At 32.2% G+C, this 13,695-nt stretch overlaps 1 protein-coding gene across 1 annotated transcript in view; it reads left to right on the top strand.

The window, feature by feature from the left end:
- The window catches only part of LOC108914465 (rho GTPase-activating protein 100F), a 224,447-nt gene that overhangs the window by 190,292 nt on the left and 20,460 nt on the right, over positions 1-13,695 (top strand). Inside the window, exons 10-13 of the mRNA XM_018720293.1 lie at positions 582-760; positions 2,849-2,984; positions 8,966-9,172; positions 10,434-10,604. Coding sequence (XP_018575809.1) covers positions 582-760; positions 2,849-2,984; positions 8,966-9,172; positions 10,434-10,604 — 693 coding nt within the window. The remainder of the gene's footprint in view (positions 1-581; positions 761-2,848; positions 2,985-8,965; positions 9,173-10,433; positions 10,605-13,695) is intronic.

Raw genomic sequence — 13,695 nt, 5'->3', positions numbered from 1 at the left:
ATCTGTTTGTTATTGTTTTAGTTATTATTTTCAAGAGAAAAAAAATGTATTGAATAAATCGACCAAGAGAAATCGCTGGAAATAGTTCCTAGCTGGGCCGCTAGGGGGCGTAATCTACATACCAACACATAGAATTGAATTTTTTAATAGTACAAATATGGATAGCCCCTACTTTCGTTATTGATATTTTGTTCTATCTCTCGACAGAAGGGGTGGGGAAAGCCCTTAATATACATATATGAAGGCAGAGAACTTAGAGATTAAAAAAATCAATCATACCGATAAAACATCGTTAATAAGCTGCAAAATTTTAAATTCAGTTTATATAAAGTTTCGTCTCGCAAAAGATCAAAACCTGGTATACGGTTTTTCAGCCCTAGTCGTAATAAGCGACAAAGTAATTTCGGTGTTCTACCCAAAACTTCACAATTTCGCGTTGTCCCATAAAAGCATAAAAGTTCCGTCGAGGACATCGTAAATATTTGACATAATAAAAATCCGGCACGAAAGTAACCTTATATTTCTCTAGAAACCTCGGCTTACACACACACTCCATCATATATATCATTTTCATTATGAAGGGAGGATACCCTCGTCACCTAGTGTGTTCTCTTCAGATGAGTACAGGCAGTGGCTGAGCCGTACCCCATCTACCTCCGCCATCTACGAGCAGATTCGAGCGTCCAGAGACGTACTTAATCAGCAGAGGGCGGCCAGGTTTACCTACAGCGCCGAGAATATCCACGATGCACTGAAAAATGTAAGTATTGTTACTACGGACCTGAAGGCGGTCCTGAGATATTAGTTTTTAATCATGTACTAAGTAATTTGAACATTATTAACTTATTTTCTTGCACGTACGTCATTTGATTTATATTTACATATATACAGTGTGGACCATTTTGGTGATGCACGTCTTGGAAACTACATACAAGAGATAGGAAAATGGTTAAATGGGGAAGTTTTAGACAGTTCTGTTGCTGACTTAATGGCGTTGCAGACCGGTCCTAGTTTTTAGGTTTTTTGAGTTATTTTGAAAAAAAAATAAATGTAACGTTTTCGAAAAGCGTCTGTACTTTTTTATTTAGGGGAATTTTTAAAATCTGTAAACACTCTTTCAGAACAAGTTTTTCGAGGAAATTCTCTGTATATTTACATTGTCATTGCGACGTTTCAGTTGCGAGAAATCATCATCGACTTTCTTTTCTTCTTATGGGCACCATATTGAATTTTAAGTTGAGCAAATAGAGCATTTTTTCGGCTCAACCTCAAAAATCAATATTTTAATATTTTTAATAAATCTGGCAACGCCGCATAATTTTTCGAAACTATTATAGAATAGTCTCAAATTTTTGTAAAAGAGAAGTATCACGGGATTTTCGATTAGTTGATTTTAACATTATTTATTGACAAATGATTGTTCTTGTTTTGTCAAAAATTGAACTTTTTACTTCAAATGCCGCCAATCACAAAAAAATTAGTGTTTTCAAAATTCCCTATGTATTTCTCTAATCATAATGATGCGGATAAAAAGAATATCTATTGTTTTTTTCTATATTCAAATTTAAATGGTTCAAAATGGCTCCATTTTGTACTATTTATGAGTAACTTTTTATTTTAACGCTTAAAGACATGGTTAATAATATCTCTGAATATTATTACCCTCTTACTTTTCATTCCATTAAAAAGAAATCTCAAAAAAGATTTATTTTGACTTTAGCTACCCCCACAACTGAAAAAGAGATTCAAATCATCACCAGATTTTTAACAACACTACCAAGATTTTTTTCGAGCCCAAGTTTAACAAACCAATTTTTTGATTACCTAGTGATCAATTTTGTAATGCCTAAATAATACTCAAGAATTAGAAAAGCTCTAGTTACGCCAATAATATTGAAAACTGTCCTTGTTCTTAAAAAATATTTTATCAGTAACTAAAACATATTCTTAATTAATTAGATTTGAAACCCATTGTATATTTCAGGTCATCTTGAATAAAAATATTTTGGAATATTTTCCCTAAAAAGTTCCTAATTACTACATCTGTTTCACAAAAAAAAATTCTAGTAGTTTAAACATAATGAAAGAAAATATTCATGCTGGTTGAAGAACTGTTCTGGAATATTTAAACGCATGAAAATTTCTTTATTTTCTTAAATTAATTTTCTGGTAACCTTTAACCGTGATATTCAAGAGTTGATTATTTGATAAAAGTACAGTGGAAGCACATATTTCCTTTCTCATTTATTTATAAATTCCCTAATGAAATAATATTGAAAATACATACTATCTGTATACTAATTATTAAAAGCAGGTTAGCGTAAAATATGATAAAAAACAATAATTCCAAGTTACTGAAAATTAATTGCACTAATTAATATAACATCGAGGCAGAAATTAAATTTTCACGTTTCAGTAATTAATATGATGAAACAATTGTGTATAGTCGCTACAAATTATATTTTCCTATTTGTTTTCGCTTGAATAAAAATATATTTTGTATCAAATACATTTTATTTCATACATGCTCATTCAAAACAGACCTTTTTGTTATCGCAAAATTCTAAAGCTTTAATTGCAAACAATTGTATTTATACATTTATAATAATTCTTTATAATGATTTTTATAACCATTGTTTAATATAAGTAATTTATAGATTGCTTAAACAAAATATTGCAGTGGTTCGCACACTAATTATAAGAAGTCATGACTTGAAACTGAAAGGCACGAAAATATACAAATATTTTACATTTTTATATACGGAAGCTTACTATTTCATTCAGCGAGTGTTGTGACCTTAGCAGTATAAATATTGTCTGCTTATGAAGACGTTTCTCAATTTTCTAGATGGAAAGTGGTTTATACAGTGGTTATGGCCGACCAGGGACGACAACGACGTTGGACAGGCATTTTACCAGATCTCAACAACCTAGCATTCCTGCTAGATCATTATCAACGCAACATATCACGTCATCATCAACGGGTAAGTAGATAGCTATATATTTTTTAAATTTACATATAAAGTACTATTGTTTCAGTATCTAAGTATAATCTTCTATTGTTACCATAATAATACTAATAGAGTTTCTTCAAATGCATGCATTTAACCCACAAAATCTATTTAATTGTTAGTTTCTATTTAAAAACCATAGAAACAAGGTGATTTATTTGAATATCAAAAATCAAATGGATGAAAATCAAGAAATACTCATACATACAATATTGCTACGGAAGCTCACATAAACTTGTTCTTAATTAAGTTCATGCCTATTATATTACTAATTTTAGTATCTTTATTAGGTATAATAATTTCTAAATGATTCCAAGAATAATTTAATTTGGTTCCTGCACAATCAACTTCGAGAAATCAAACGTGAGAGTCAGAATTGTCACAGTAAGTGTATTTTAAATTTGGAGGTTAAGTTCCCGTCAATGTTATATCGGTATCAGAAGTGGGATATTCCACGAATACTTGATTGGAGTTCGGGAACGCCAGTTAATCGAACAAAATCCACAAACGTGGACCAAACAATAAAATAAATAACGGAACTGATAAAGGAAATGAAAGAAGATTTGAAAGGCGAATAACAGCCAGATAAAATGAAGAACAATTTAGAAGATCAGAAGATCAACAAGGAGAAATTAAGAAATGGAATGAAAAGTAATTTACAAGAGATAGAGACTAGTTTACAGGACGATAATAAGAAATTGGAAGAAAAAACTGGACTGTTGAAGAAACTATCAATTAAATTGAGGAGTGATGTACAAGACAACGTCCAAGTTGTACACAGTTATCAATCAAAGAAGTTGATAAGACTGAAGGTAATCCAATCCCACCAAAAATTGAATCCACTGCATCTGATGAAAAGATGTCGTGAAGCACTTATCTAAAATAGTTTACCAGGCACAACTAAAGGTTAGAACATAACGCTCCGAAAAAAACGTGCAGCAAAATTAAACGGATATAGCACATATGGTGAAATTAGCTTACTCAGACAGTCAGGACAGAGCAAGACACTTTGGTTCCAGGTAGGTGAATAACAAAAAGTTGAGGAGATTGTGGAAAAGTTGCTGAAGGGAATATTGTGGAAAACCGTACTTATCTTATCAATTTCGACGTCACCTGTTACATAGGTGTTGTATAATAATGAAAAAGTAATATTAACGGTCGATAGAAGGAAGCACAAAAAACAGGCACTTAGGTAGGAAATTCTGGAAGGAAGCCTAAATAGTTGAAGATAGGCAGTTGAAGTGAGAACAGTGTGCAGATAGGTAACAAGACGATCGGCGGACAGTGTGTCAAAGTAGTGAAAAGTTAATTGTTTAAAGTGTTATTAGTTAGCAGGTAATATTCTTTTAGTACTTTGTTGTTAATTGTTCTATGTAATTTTATGATTGTGATGTTTATAGATGTTTCATGATAATAATTCTGTATATGTTTAGCCTTCATTGTTTTACGCTTAGGGGCGTATATTTTTCTAGTATAAAATTGTTACAAATATTATTAAAGATTGTTCATTATTTATTACATGTTAAAATATGTATATTGTCGTGACTGCCCAAATATTGCATTAACGACCTCTTTGTTTCACATTTAACTTGTCCTGACTACGTTGTTCTTTGATTTCTTGTGCTCACTTTATGTCATACGTCTATACGAGCCTTGTTGAATTTACTAACATTTTCGCCCGTGCGGAAAGAATCTGGATTAAGCTCGATTGCCTCCCGTATGGGACTCCAGTGTTATGAAGGATCTTCCGAAATCTCAACTATAGCTGGATTGCCTCCCGTATGGGACTCCAGTACCTTCCGGCTCTGCCGGCTAACTAACCCCAAACCTCTTCAGTTTTAGTTGGAAGTGTGTATGACTAATATGAGGTAACAAATGACATTTAGTGACACATTAAATGACACAGGTCTTATTTATCATTAGTAAAGGTTCTTAATTTATGCCTTTGGTTAGCGGTTGTTTTGTATTTATATTTCGGTGGTAAGAGCAACGATCGTGGGTTTCTCTGCCATGCTCTTTCCCCGCAGGAGCTCTAGGTGAGCCTGGCCCTCTCATTTTATGTTAAATGGTTGTTAATGTTTTTGTTGTTCTTTATATTTGTCACATGTTTAATTTGAATTGTATGTAAATAGAGGTTAGGTGTATTTACTCTACTTTTGTTTTATATAATTAAACCATACATCCCCTCTATAAAGTTAGTAGCCAGTGCCTTCCGGTCAATAAAAAAAATAAATACACACAACGTAGGGATTTCTTATGACGATCACACATAATTTTGGCCACAACTACGTTTACTTATTTTTTGTCGAACTACAATACTTATATTACAATATAAGATTTATTGGACAACTTTAAGAAAGGTCATCATCGTATCGTTTCTATTGTATTCAGCAAACGATGATCCATTAAGTGTTGGATTTGCTGTAAATATCGTCGCCCATCGAATATAAACGCCAGACAGAAACTTAATTTTGGAAACATCGAGTGGGGAAAAATCATATCCTTGAAAGGAATTCATCTAGCAGAGACAACTTTAGGACAATCAGTTTCCAACAAGATGTCCTGGTATCAGATACCACCGCTGATGCTATTTTTGGAGCTGATGACATGATTAAATCTTCCTCAAAAACTATTGAAGATCAAAGATGAAGAAATTCTAATGTATTTTCCTGAAATAAGAAATCTTCAACCACAACCGTAACTGCCAAACCAGAACTGGACAAAACTCTTTGTAGAAGATACATATTAACTGGAAATATATGTATTGCCACAAATAAAGAACAACTCTGTGTTTGTAGTAAATTTGAAGAACTAGCTATTAGAAGTCAAGAAAGGAGAACCTTAGAAAGTTTGTCAACGTTATAATATAATAAAAAAAATACAGAATTCGCCAACAAACAAACGCATTGGACATGATTTTATCCATGATCACTACGATCATGGATAAAATAAAATATCACTGGTATATAAATTCATTTATATAAATTCTAGCAAATCAGAACTTCGTAAAATAAGATCAAAATTGATTTTGTCATGGTACCTATTCTAAAATAGTGCTTGTAGAGTATTTTATTTATAGGGAAAACGATAAACAATCACAAAATAACTCTGAAAACTACCGAAAACGCTACAGCCGCTCCACACACCTTTATCGACATATCAACAGGACTATGTCGTTGTTACAAATTTTCACTTTTTTTGCTTTTGAAAACCATTTTTTTTATTTGTCTCCCCTACATACAAATTCACCGTTACCTTACGTGCCGTAAAAGATTTACTTTTTACGCTAAGCGCATTAAACATCGATAGAGTCAAAACTATCCGAAATATAAAGGTTCACTATTTTCCTTCCCCGTGCCATGAATTTTACCGAAAGTTGTGGCAGGTATATTTTATAATTTGCACGGTATAAACCTTAGTTTTACGGTTATATATAGATACGGGTAACAACGGAATTTTCTCTAATCCCGTAAAGTTAATTAATATGTATACAATCCCTTGTCAACTTTCCCTGACCACTATTTTGTTGGCACGGATGTAGAATTTGAAGTTTCATCAATCAACGCGGTGAAGGCACAGCTGTTCCAAACTAGAGAGGATTTCCAAATTGCTGTGGTCTCTCCTAACGAACACAAAAATTTATTGGAGTTGGTGTTTTCGACGTTTACACAAAATAAACTCAGTGTAAAATCCCTTGATATCCTGTAGTTTTATACAAAAATTTATATTATGCTATTAACTGATATTCGTAAAGTTGTTAATAAATATAGTGCGTTTCAATAACGTTTAAATCAGGAATATAATATTTAAATCAATTGTTAAATTTATCTCTTGGTGAACATTAAAAATTCTGCTTAATTCAACTAAATAATTCCGTAATTTCAAATAAATTTGAAATTGAGAATATACCAAGGCCCAACTACCACTAAAAAACAGAAGTAAAAGGGTTAAAATGTTTAATCTTTTTGAGTCTCATTAACGGGATCTCGGTTATTTTAAGACATACAATGTCAGTCAAATGAGGACAAAGTAACGAAATTTGATGACCAGTAACTTGCCGAAGAGAAATTATCAACGAAAAACAGAAAATCTGGCTTTCGCTTTTATTCTATTTAATATGTAACGGAAAAGGTGGATTTTTTAAACTCAGACATTTTTGGAATTTTTTTTGTGGGGAAATGCAATATTTTTTATTTTATGATTACGATGATGTATCTCAAGATATATTTTATTTTCTTATTTTCGTCAAAATACCAAATTATTTATTTTTACAGAGTGCTATGAAAACAAAACGTTCAATTATTACTTTAAACGAAATTTTGACAGTTTGATAATATTTTCATTGGCAGCAAATTTGAGATAATTAATAGTTATTATTTACACCATAAAGGAGATACACTAAAAACGTTGTATCTTTTCCATTGCGTCACAAGCAATATTCGTATGAACTAAGACGAAACATTCTAGTCAAATTAGTCACTGTTTTCATATAATTGAAATGTCATCTTGACAATTCCCAAATCTGGTTATCTCGCAAATTTTAATACTGGTGTGAAAATATGCCAAAAAATCGATATTTCAACGCTGAGAAAAGAGATATAACAGTTAGTACGGAGACGCGATCAAAACAACTGTCAAATGTTTAATCTGAGTGTCAGTTCTTTTTTTAAATGTGCTAGTCAAACTATAGTCTAAAATTAACACCCAACAAACGTCCTCCATTTTCTTTCACTCTAATACATATAAAATATTGGAACGGTTGTCTGTGATAGATTGAGACTATGAAAACATTTATACCATCATTCTATCTCTTTTTGGTGCGTTTAGTAATGGTACTTCTCGTCTGGGTTTTGTTTCTCACCTAGAAATTCTCAAGAAATATAACAAGATTAGATTGGGAATTAAAATTGAAATTTCACACTTTTTTATGCACTATTAAGCAAGTAGATGTTACAACCAACCAGTCGGCAAGAATACCCTTTCTATGATTCCTAATAAGATTGCACAGTTTTTGAAACTAGAACATCCTGAAACATATACAGGCCATTCATTCCGAAGAACATCGACATCTTTACTGACTAATACAGGAGTTGATGTACTAGCAATCAAGAGACATGGTGGGTGGAAATCAGCCACAATTGCAGAAAGTTATGTTACTGACAATTTAAGTAACAAAAATCAAATAGCCAACAGGATTCTTTACAATGACACTTCAACTCCAGGTTCTAGTAGTACGTCGCATCATGCTATTTTAATGGATCAGTCAGATAATATTGAGTCTCCGGTGACTGAAATGTAGCGGTCAAATAATTTTGAGAAAAACGTGACAATTAGTAAACGCGAGGGGAATAATTATCCAGATTTTATAAATGTTACTAAATGTAATAACTGTACAATTACTATAAATATTCATTCATAATAATTAATAAAATGTAATGTTCATCAAATATTTCTATTTATTTTTTCATAAAACATGCATTTATAACTCGAAATCGCTTTTTTCCTTAGGGGGGTAAGTTACCTCACTGATCTCCCGTTGTCCATAGCAACTTCCACTTCTACGGTAAAATCCACTTATCTCCTTAAAAACAATGTATTAATAGTCTATTTACTATAGTGGGAGCAGATAAAAATACAATTTTCACATGAAAAAAAAAAGCTAGAGAAAATAGCAATAACAATTTTCTAAACTTTAATATAATTATCTCTAATATTTTTGAAATATTAACAATAGAAGTGTTCATTTGAATTTTTTTCTTGAAAACGATCGTTGGTATGCAAAGTCATATATTTTGTAGGATGAATCAAGTTTATATGACAATAACAATTGAACAAAAAATTATTCTCACGTGTTTTAGTATTTACATGTTCCACATTTGCTTTGTTTCCCTAAAGTTTCATTTAAATTAGAATTTAAATTTAAACGTCCCTTATAACAAATTTATTTTTTAAAGGACTGAGTAGCTCCCGATCCCCATCGATGCGTCGAATGAGGCAACTCCTCGATTTGGATTCTGTGAGGGCCGGGGCTGCACCAAGTCCAGTGCCCACTCCTAGTGGTACTCTGCCAAGGGGACAGAGGCAGCTCGACATAAATCCGGCGGAATTTTTGAAGTACAAGATCGACAAGCCTGGAATGGTAGGGGGCACTTCCATCACAGGTAAGTCCAGCGATGCCAAATAATGTCTCAGTAAACTTTTGATATAGGTACATCATCCTTCATATTTTTAACTACACGAATAGAGCGTTCTCTTACGAAAACAGTAATGGATAAGCAGCTCAGTTCTTTCTCAATAAATTGTTATTGTCGTTATGTTCAGAAAATGTTGTTAAATTGACACCGTCACTATCGCAAGATCTCAAGTGGATGATAATTTCATCTAAGGTCCATTAAATTTTTCCGCCCTAATAAATTAACGACCGATAATTGGCCAGTGATGTTTTGGTTTAATTGCTGCCTAAGCTAACCCATTATGGTTTAAGAGACACGTAAAAAGAGGCATTCTTAAAGAAATGTCTATGGAGAAAAATGGATTGAATTTATGACGTGGTTTATTTGCTGATATTGCTTCATATGACTGAGATTTTCACAATAATATATCGTGGCTGAGATTATTTTGTTGAACCACGAAATCATTTCTGATTTCGTAGATTTCTTGGTCGCAATTTTTTCTTCAACATGAAAGTGGTATGAGGTGTATTGAACACCGACTACAGATTTGACACAGGTGTATAGGGGAGAAGCTGATTGAGTCTTAGTTATTTTTCGAAATTATTTCAGTTCATCTGCCTGTAAGTTGTCAGTCCAGAACGAAAAATTAACTCTGCCTCTTCACAAAACTAAAACTAGAACAGTATTTTCATTTTGCCAACATTTATTTTCCCTCACATCACTATTTATCCATAGATAGTAAAGCTTCTTTTACTTAATCATTTATATCGCAAATTCTCTCGAGGCTAGTTTATTTAATGTCCTTGGCCCATAAGGATAATCTACTTTTTGTTTTATGGCGGTAAGTAATCTTCTGCGTATTGGAATTGGTTTTAAATTTATATAGAAATCATCAGTTATCCTTTTTGTTATGTGACAATCAAAAAGGATTTACTTTTCTCCTCAAGCTGTTTTTTTCTTGCCGGTCCGTTTCTGTATTCTTTCCATGCATATTGCTGCTTTCGGACATCCTAGTAGACGATGTGTTTGATGTTCAACAGACACCTTTAAACGTTTGTTATCTATTTCTTAATCATAGACCTCAACAACATGTAAAATTATGCCTTATGCGGCTTCTAATGGTTCTTGTAATTTTCATAATTTGCATTTATGAAATAATTTGAATGTCTGCAAAACGCCAGTCCAGTTTTCTTTCATTTCACGGATTTTATGACACACAGCGCTTCGCTGATTTGTAAATTAATTTTAGGTCTCTCATCTTTAGCCGCAGGAACTGGCGCGATGATGTCAGCCAGCGACGAACCTGTGAGCGGTATGCTCTGGGTGCACCTCCTCGCTGGAAGAGGACTACGGGCGTCCACAGGTACTTCCGCTGCCACTACCCCAGTAACGCCAAGCGGAGCTTCACCAAGTATTAGCGGTAGGTACAGAGTGAGCCACCGATAGCGCTGCTTATAATTTCAAAACTATATAAAAAAAATGTATGTAAGATTGCAGGTTTAATAACATTCGGGTCTATTAACTACGAGTCCATTATAACTAAAGCCGACAAATGAATGGAGTATAACAGGATTGCATTCAATTCAGTAACAAAATCTAAGTATACAGGGTGATTCAGATCTTATAAAAAAAATTGAATGTACAGGGACAGTTACAAATACAATTTTGTAAAAAAAATTAAAAAGGGCAGTTTGAGAATGAATTAAAAATACATTTCTGCACGGCACTGGAAACTGGCCCACTTTAAAACCTCACCTGGCGCAAGGCAAAGCATGCAGTCACCGACCGGCACGGCGGCAAAGTGTAATAAAAAATTGAAAGAATTTCATCCCCAAGGAAAGAAATAAATAAAATTTTATAACACCTATTTTATATCAGCAAATTCAACTGCTTTTGCCGCTGTTGGTATTATTAATTAATAAAATTAATTCGTGGTTTTAATTAATAAAATAATTTGACATACTTGATGTTACAACAACTGTTCAAAATTTTGTCCACCGACGTGTAAACACATTTGGGCCCGTCTTACCCAGTTTCCATCACAAATATTGTCTTGCTTCACGATAACACAACACAAATACTTCACCATAACACAAATGTTATCTTGATCCACTATAAATAAAACGATATCCATAGACTCCCGAATTGCTATACACGTAAGCCATTTTTGACACTTGAAGAACTAATGTAAACACTATCGCGATTACGTTAATACTAACATCAAACTTCAGTGTTCGGTATCGCCTAGGGCCACATGGAGCTACAGCGCACAACGCGAATAACGCTAGAAACTACAGTAACTCAGCGATGTAAGGGTTGTAAATACTAAAATTTTTTGCTCGGAAACTATAAAGATATTATAAAAAAAAATTACGCTATTGATTCCATCTTTTTCATGACGCATCTATTCCCATTTTTTTTTGGATGAGTATGAGTTGTGAATCACCCTATATGTATATCATGTAGTTAAATAATACGTAAAATAGTTTTTAATATTATAGGAGTAGCAACTCCTTGCTATGAAATTTGGTTTTTACAGTCATACTGCAAATTATGTATCACTTATTGGCCAATTGGGATTGTTATGTTTCTGTATATTATATATATTAATAATGTATTAATATATCAATAATATGTATTATGTCAAATTGTAAATGCTCAAATTTTATATGAAGCAATTTTGAAGTCTATATCTTCAGCTTTTCTTGAATAATCTGTACAGAAACTGTGTTTTATTTCCAATTTTCACTTACAATTTTCTCACCACATAGCATATTTTGTACGGCAGTATATTTTAGAGAGAAATTTATTAAATAATAAGAATTGTTAACACAGTCCATCTACTTTATTGCACCACTGGTCTACCTATCCATAAGCTTATGAAAAAGTTTTTTATGTAGTAACCAATTTTTCACCCCTTCAATTGCCTCATTAACAACTAGCAAGCCTTACAAAAACGTTCTTTAAAAAGTTTAAACAAGTGAGAATCTGATGGTGTTAGATTTGGACAGTATGATGGATGGAGAGCAGTGGGCAATGTTGTGAGGAAACAAGATTCTTTTTCTTGATCAGTATGGAATATTAATCTCAATTTTTTCTTTTCCATCGCAGAAGATGATATTTGTAATTAGCGCAATTACGTATTATTAACGACAAATATAGATATGAGTCTGAATACGATCCTGTAAAATTTATTATTTTCTAGGGTTTATCTATGTACAATCATGGACTGATGATACGCAATTCTTAAACTTAATAAACAAATAAATAAACGATAAATTTGAAATGAAGTATTCTCAATGTGAGAGTCTATATAATTCCGAAAGAAATATTGGCTTTGATATTTTTCGACATCTTTATCAGTAACAGCGGTGGAGCGGGCAGAATGAATAATTGGGGCGCGACCCTCATAAATTCTGGGAAATATGGGAAGTTCCGTTCCCCCTTCATTTTAATGTGATATGCTATTTATTGATCGGTTAAAACTTGCAAAACAGATTTTTATTTGGAAAGGAACCGCATTATTATTCTTAAAGAGGTTTCACGAATAAAAAATAGGGAAATATTTATTTATTTACTTTTTCTTTAAATAAAGTTTTATAATTTGAAAGTGGCCATACTCAACGAATGTTGGTATTGGTATAGCAATTTTGTATTTTATTAGTTACTGAAGCCTCATAGAAAACAAAAATCAAAATTTTATATTACTAATTAAATAGGAATAGTCTTTAATGATCTATTTCATATAATTTCATTTCATTAACTTCAAGAAGGGTTTTTAGAAATATAAAATTCTTTAAAATACTAAAAAAAATACTAATGAACTTTCCGGATACTTTATACAGTGTGTCCTGTTCATGTTTCAAAAAAACTTGTGTGCAAGTTCCTCATGGGAAAATAATAGGGGTAGTTGATGTAAATTTTTTTTTAGACGCCCTGTTTTTGAGATACAGTTGAAGTTGTTACTTTCTAAATGGTTTTCCTTAATTATTTTTAATTTGGCTAAAAGTAAAAAGTTCAAAATTTGTACACGAGGAAACATCAACTGTGTGTTAAAAATAATGTGCAAACGGTTTCTTTCTGAAATGCAGTGTCACCGATACAAGTAATTGAAGGGGTACAAGCGAAGAAAATATATGTTAAAAGTAAAAATTTATTACATTTCTAAACGGTTCTGTAAACTCTAAAGGATACTTCAAAAAAAGGTATACGTACTTGTCGAAATTCGGTAGCATATACCAATTTCGAGAAAAATGAAGTTGCATTTTTTTGCTCACATAAAGTGGCACTAGTACATTAACAAAATATTAAATTGAAAGATCTTACCATTGAATGAGCTGAAGACATTTAGCTACCAACAGTATTTGCATTTAAGACTATAATTTTAATTTCTTTCGTATCACATGAAACAGTTAAATTGTAAAACGTTTTATTAACTAAAAAAAAAATAATATTTATTTTAAGTTGTTGTAAACTAACATTTAAAAAAGTAAATCAAAATAAACAGATTA

This window comes from Anoplophora glabripennis, unplaced genomic scaffold (genome assembly GCF_000390285.2).
Source record: "Anoplophora glabripennis isolate ALB-LARVAE unplaced genomic scaffold, Agla_2.0 scaffold532, whole genome shotgun sequence".
NCBI lineage: Eukaryota > Metazoa > Arthropoda > Insecta > Coleoptera > Cerambycidae > Anoplophora > Anoplophora glabripennis.
Note: the sequence above shows the minus strand (reverse complement) of the source record. Positions and strands in the feature narration are given on the sequence as shown.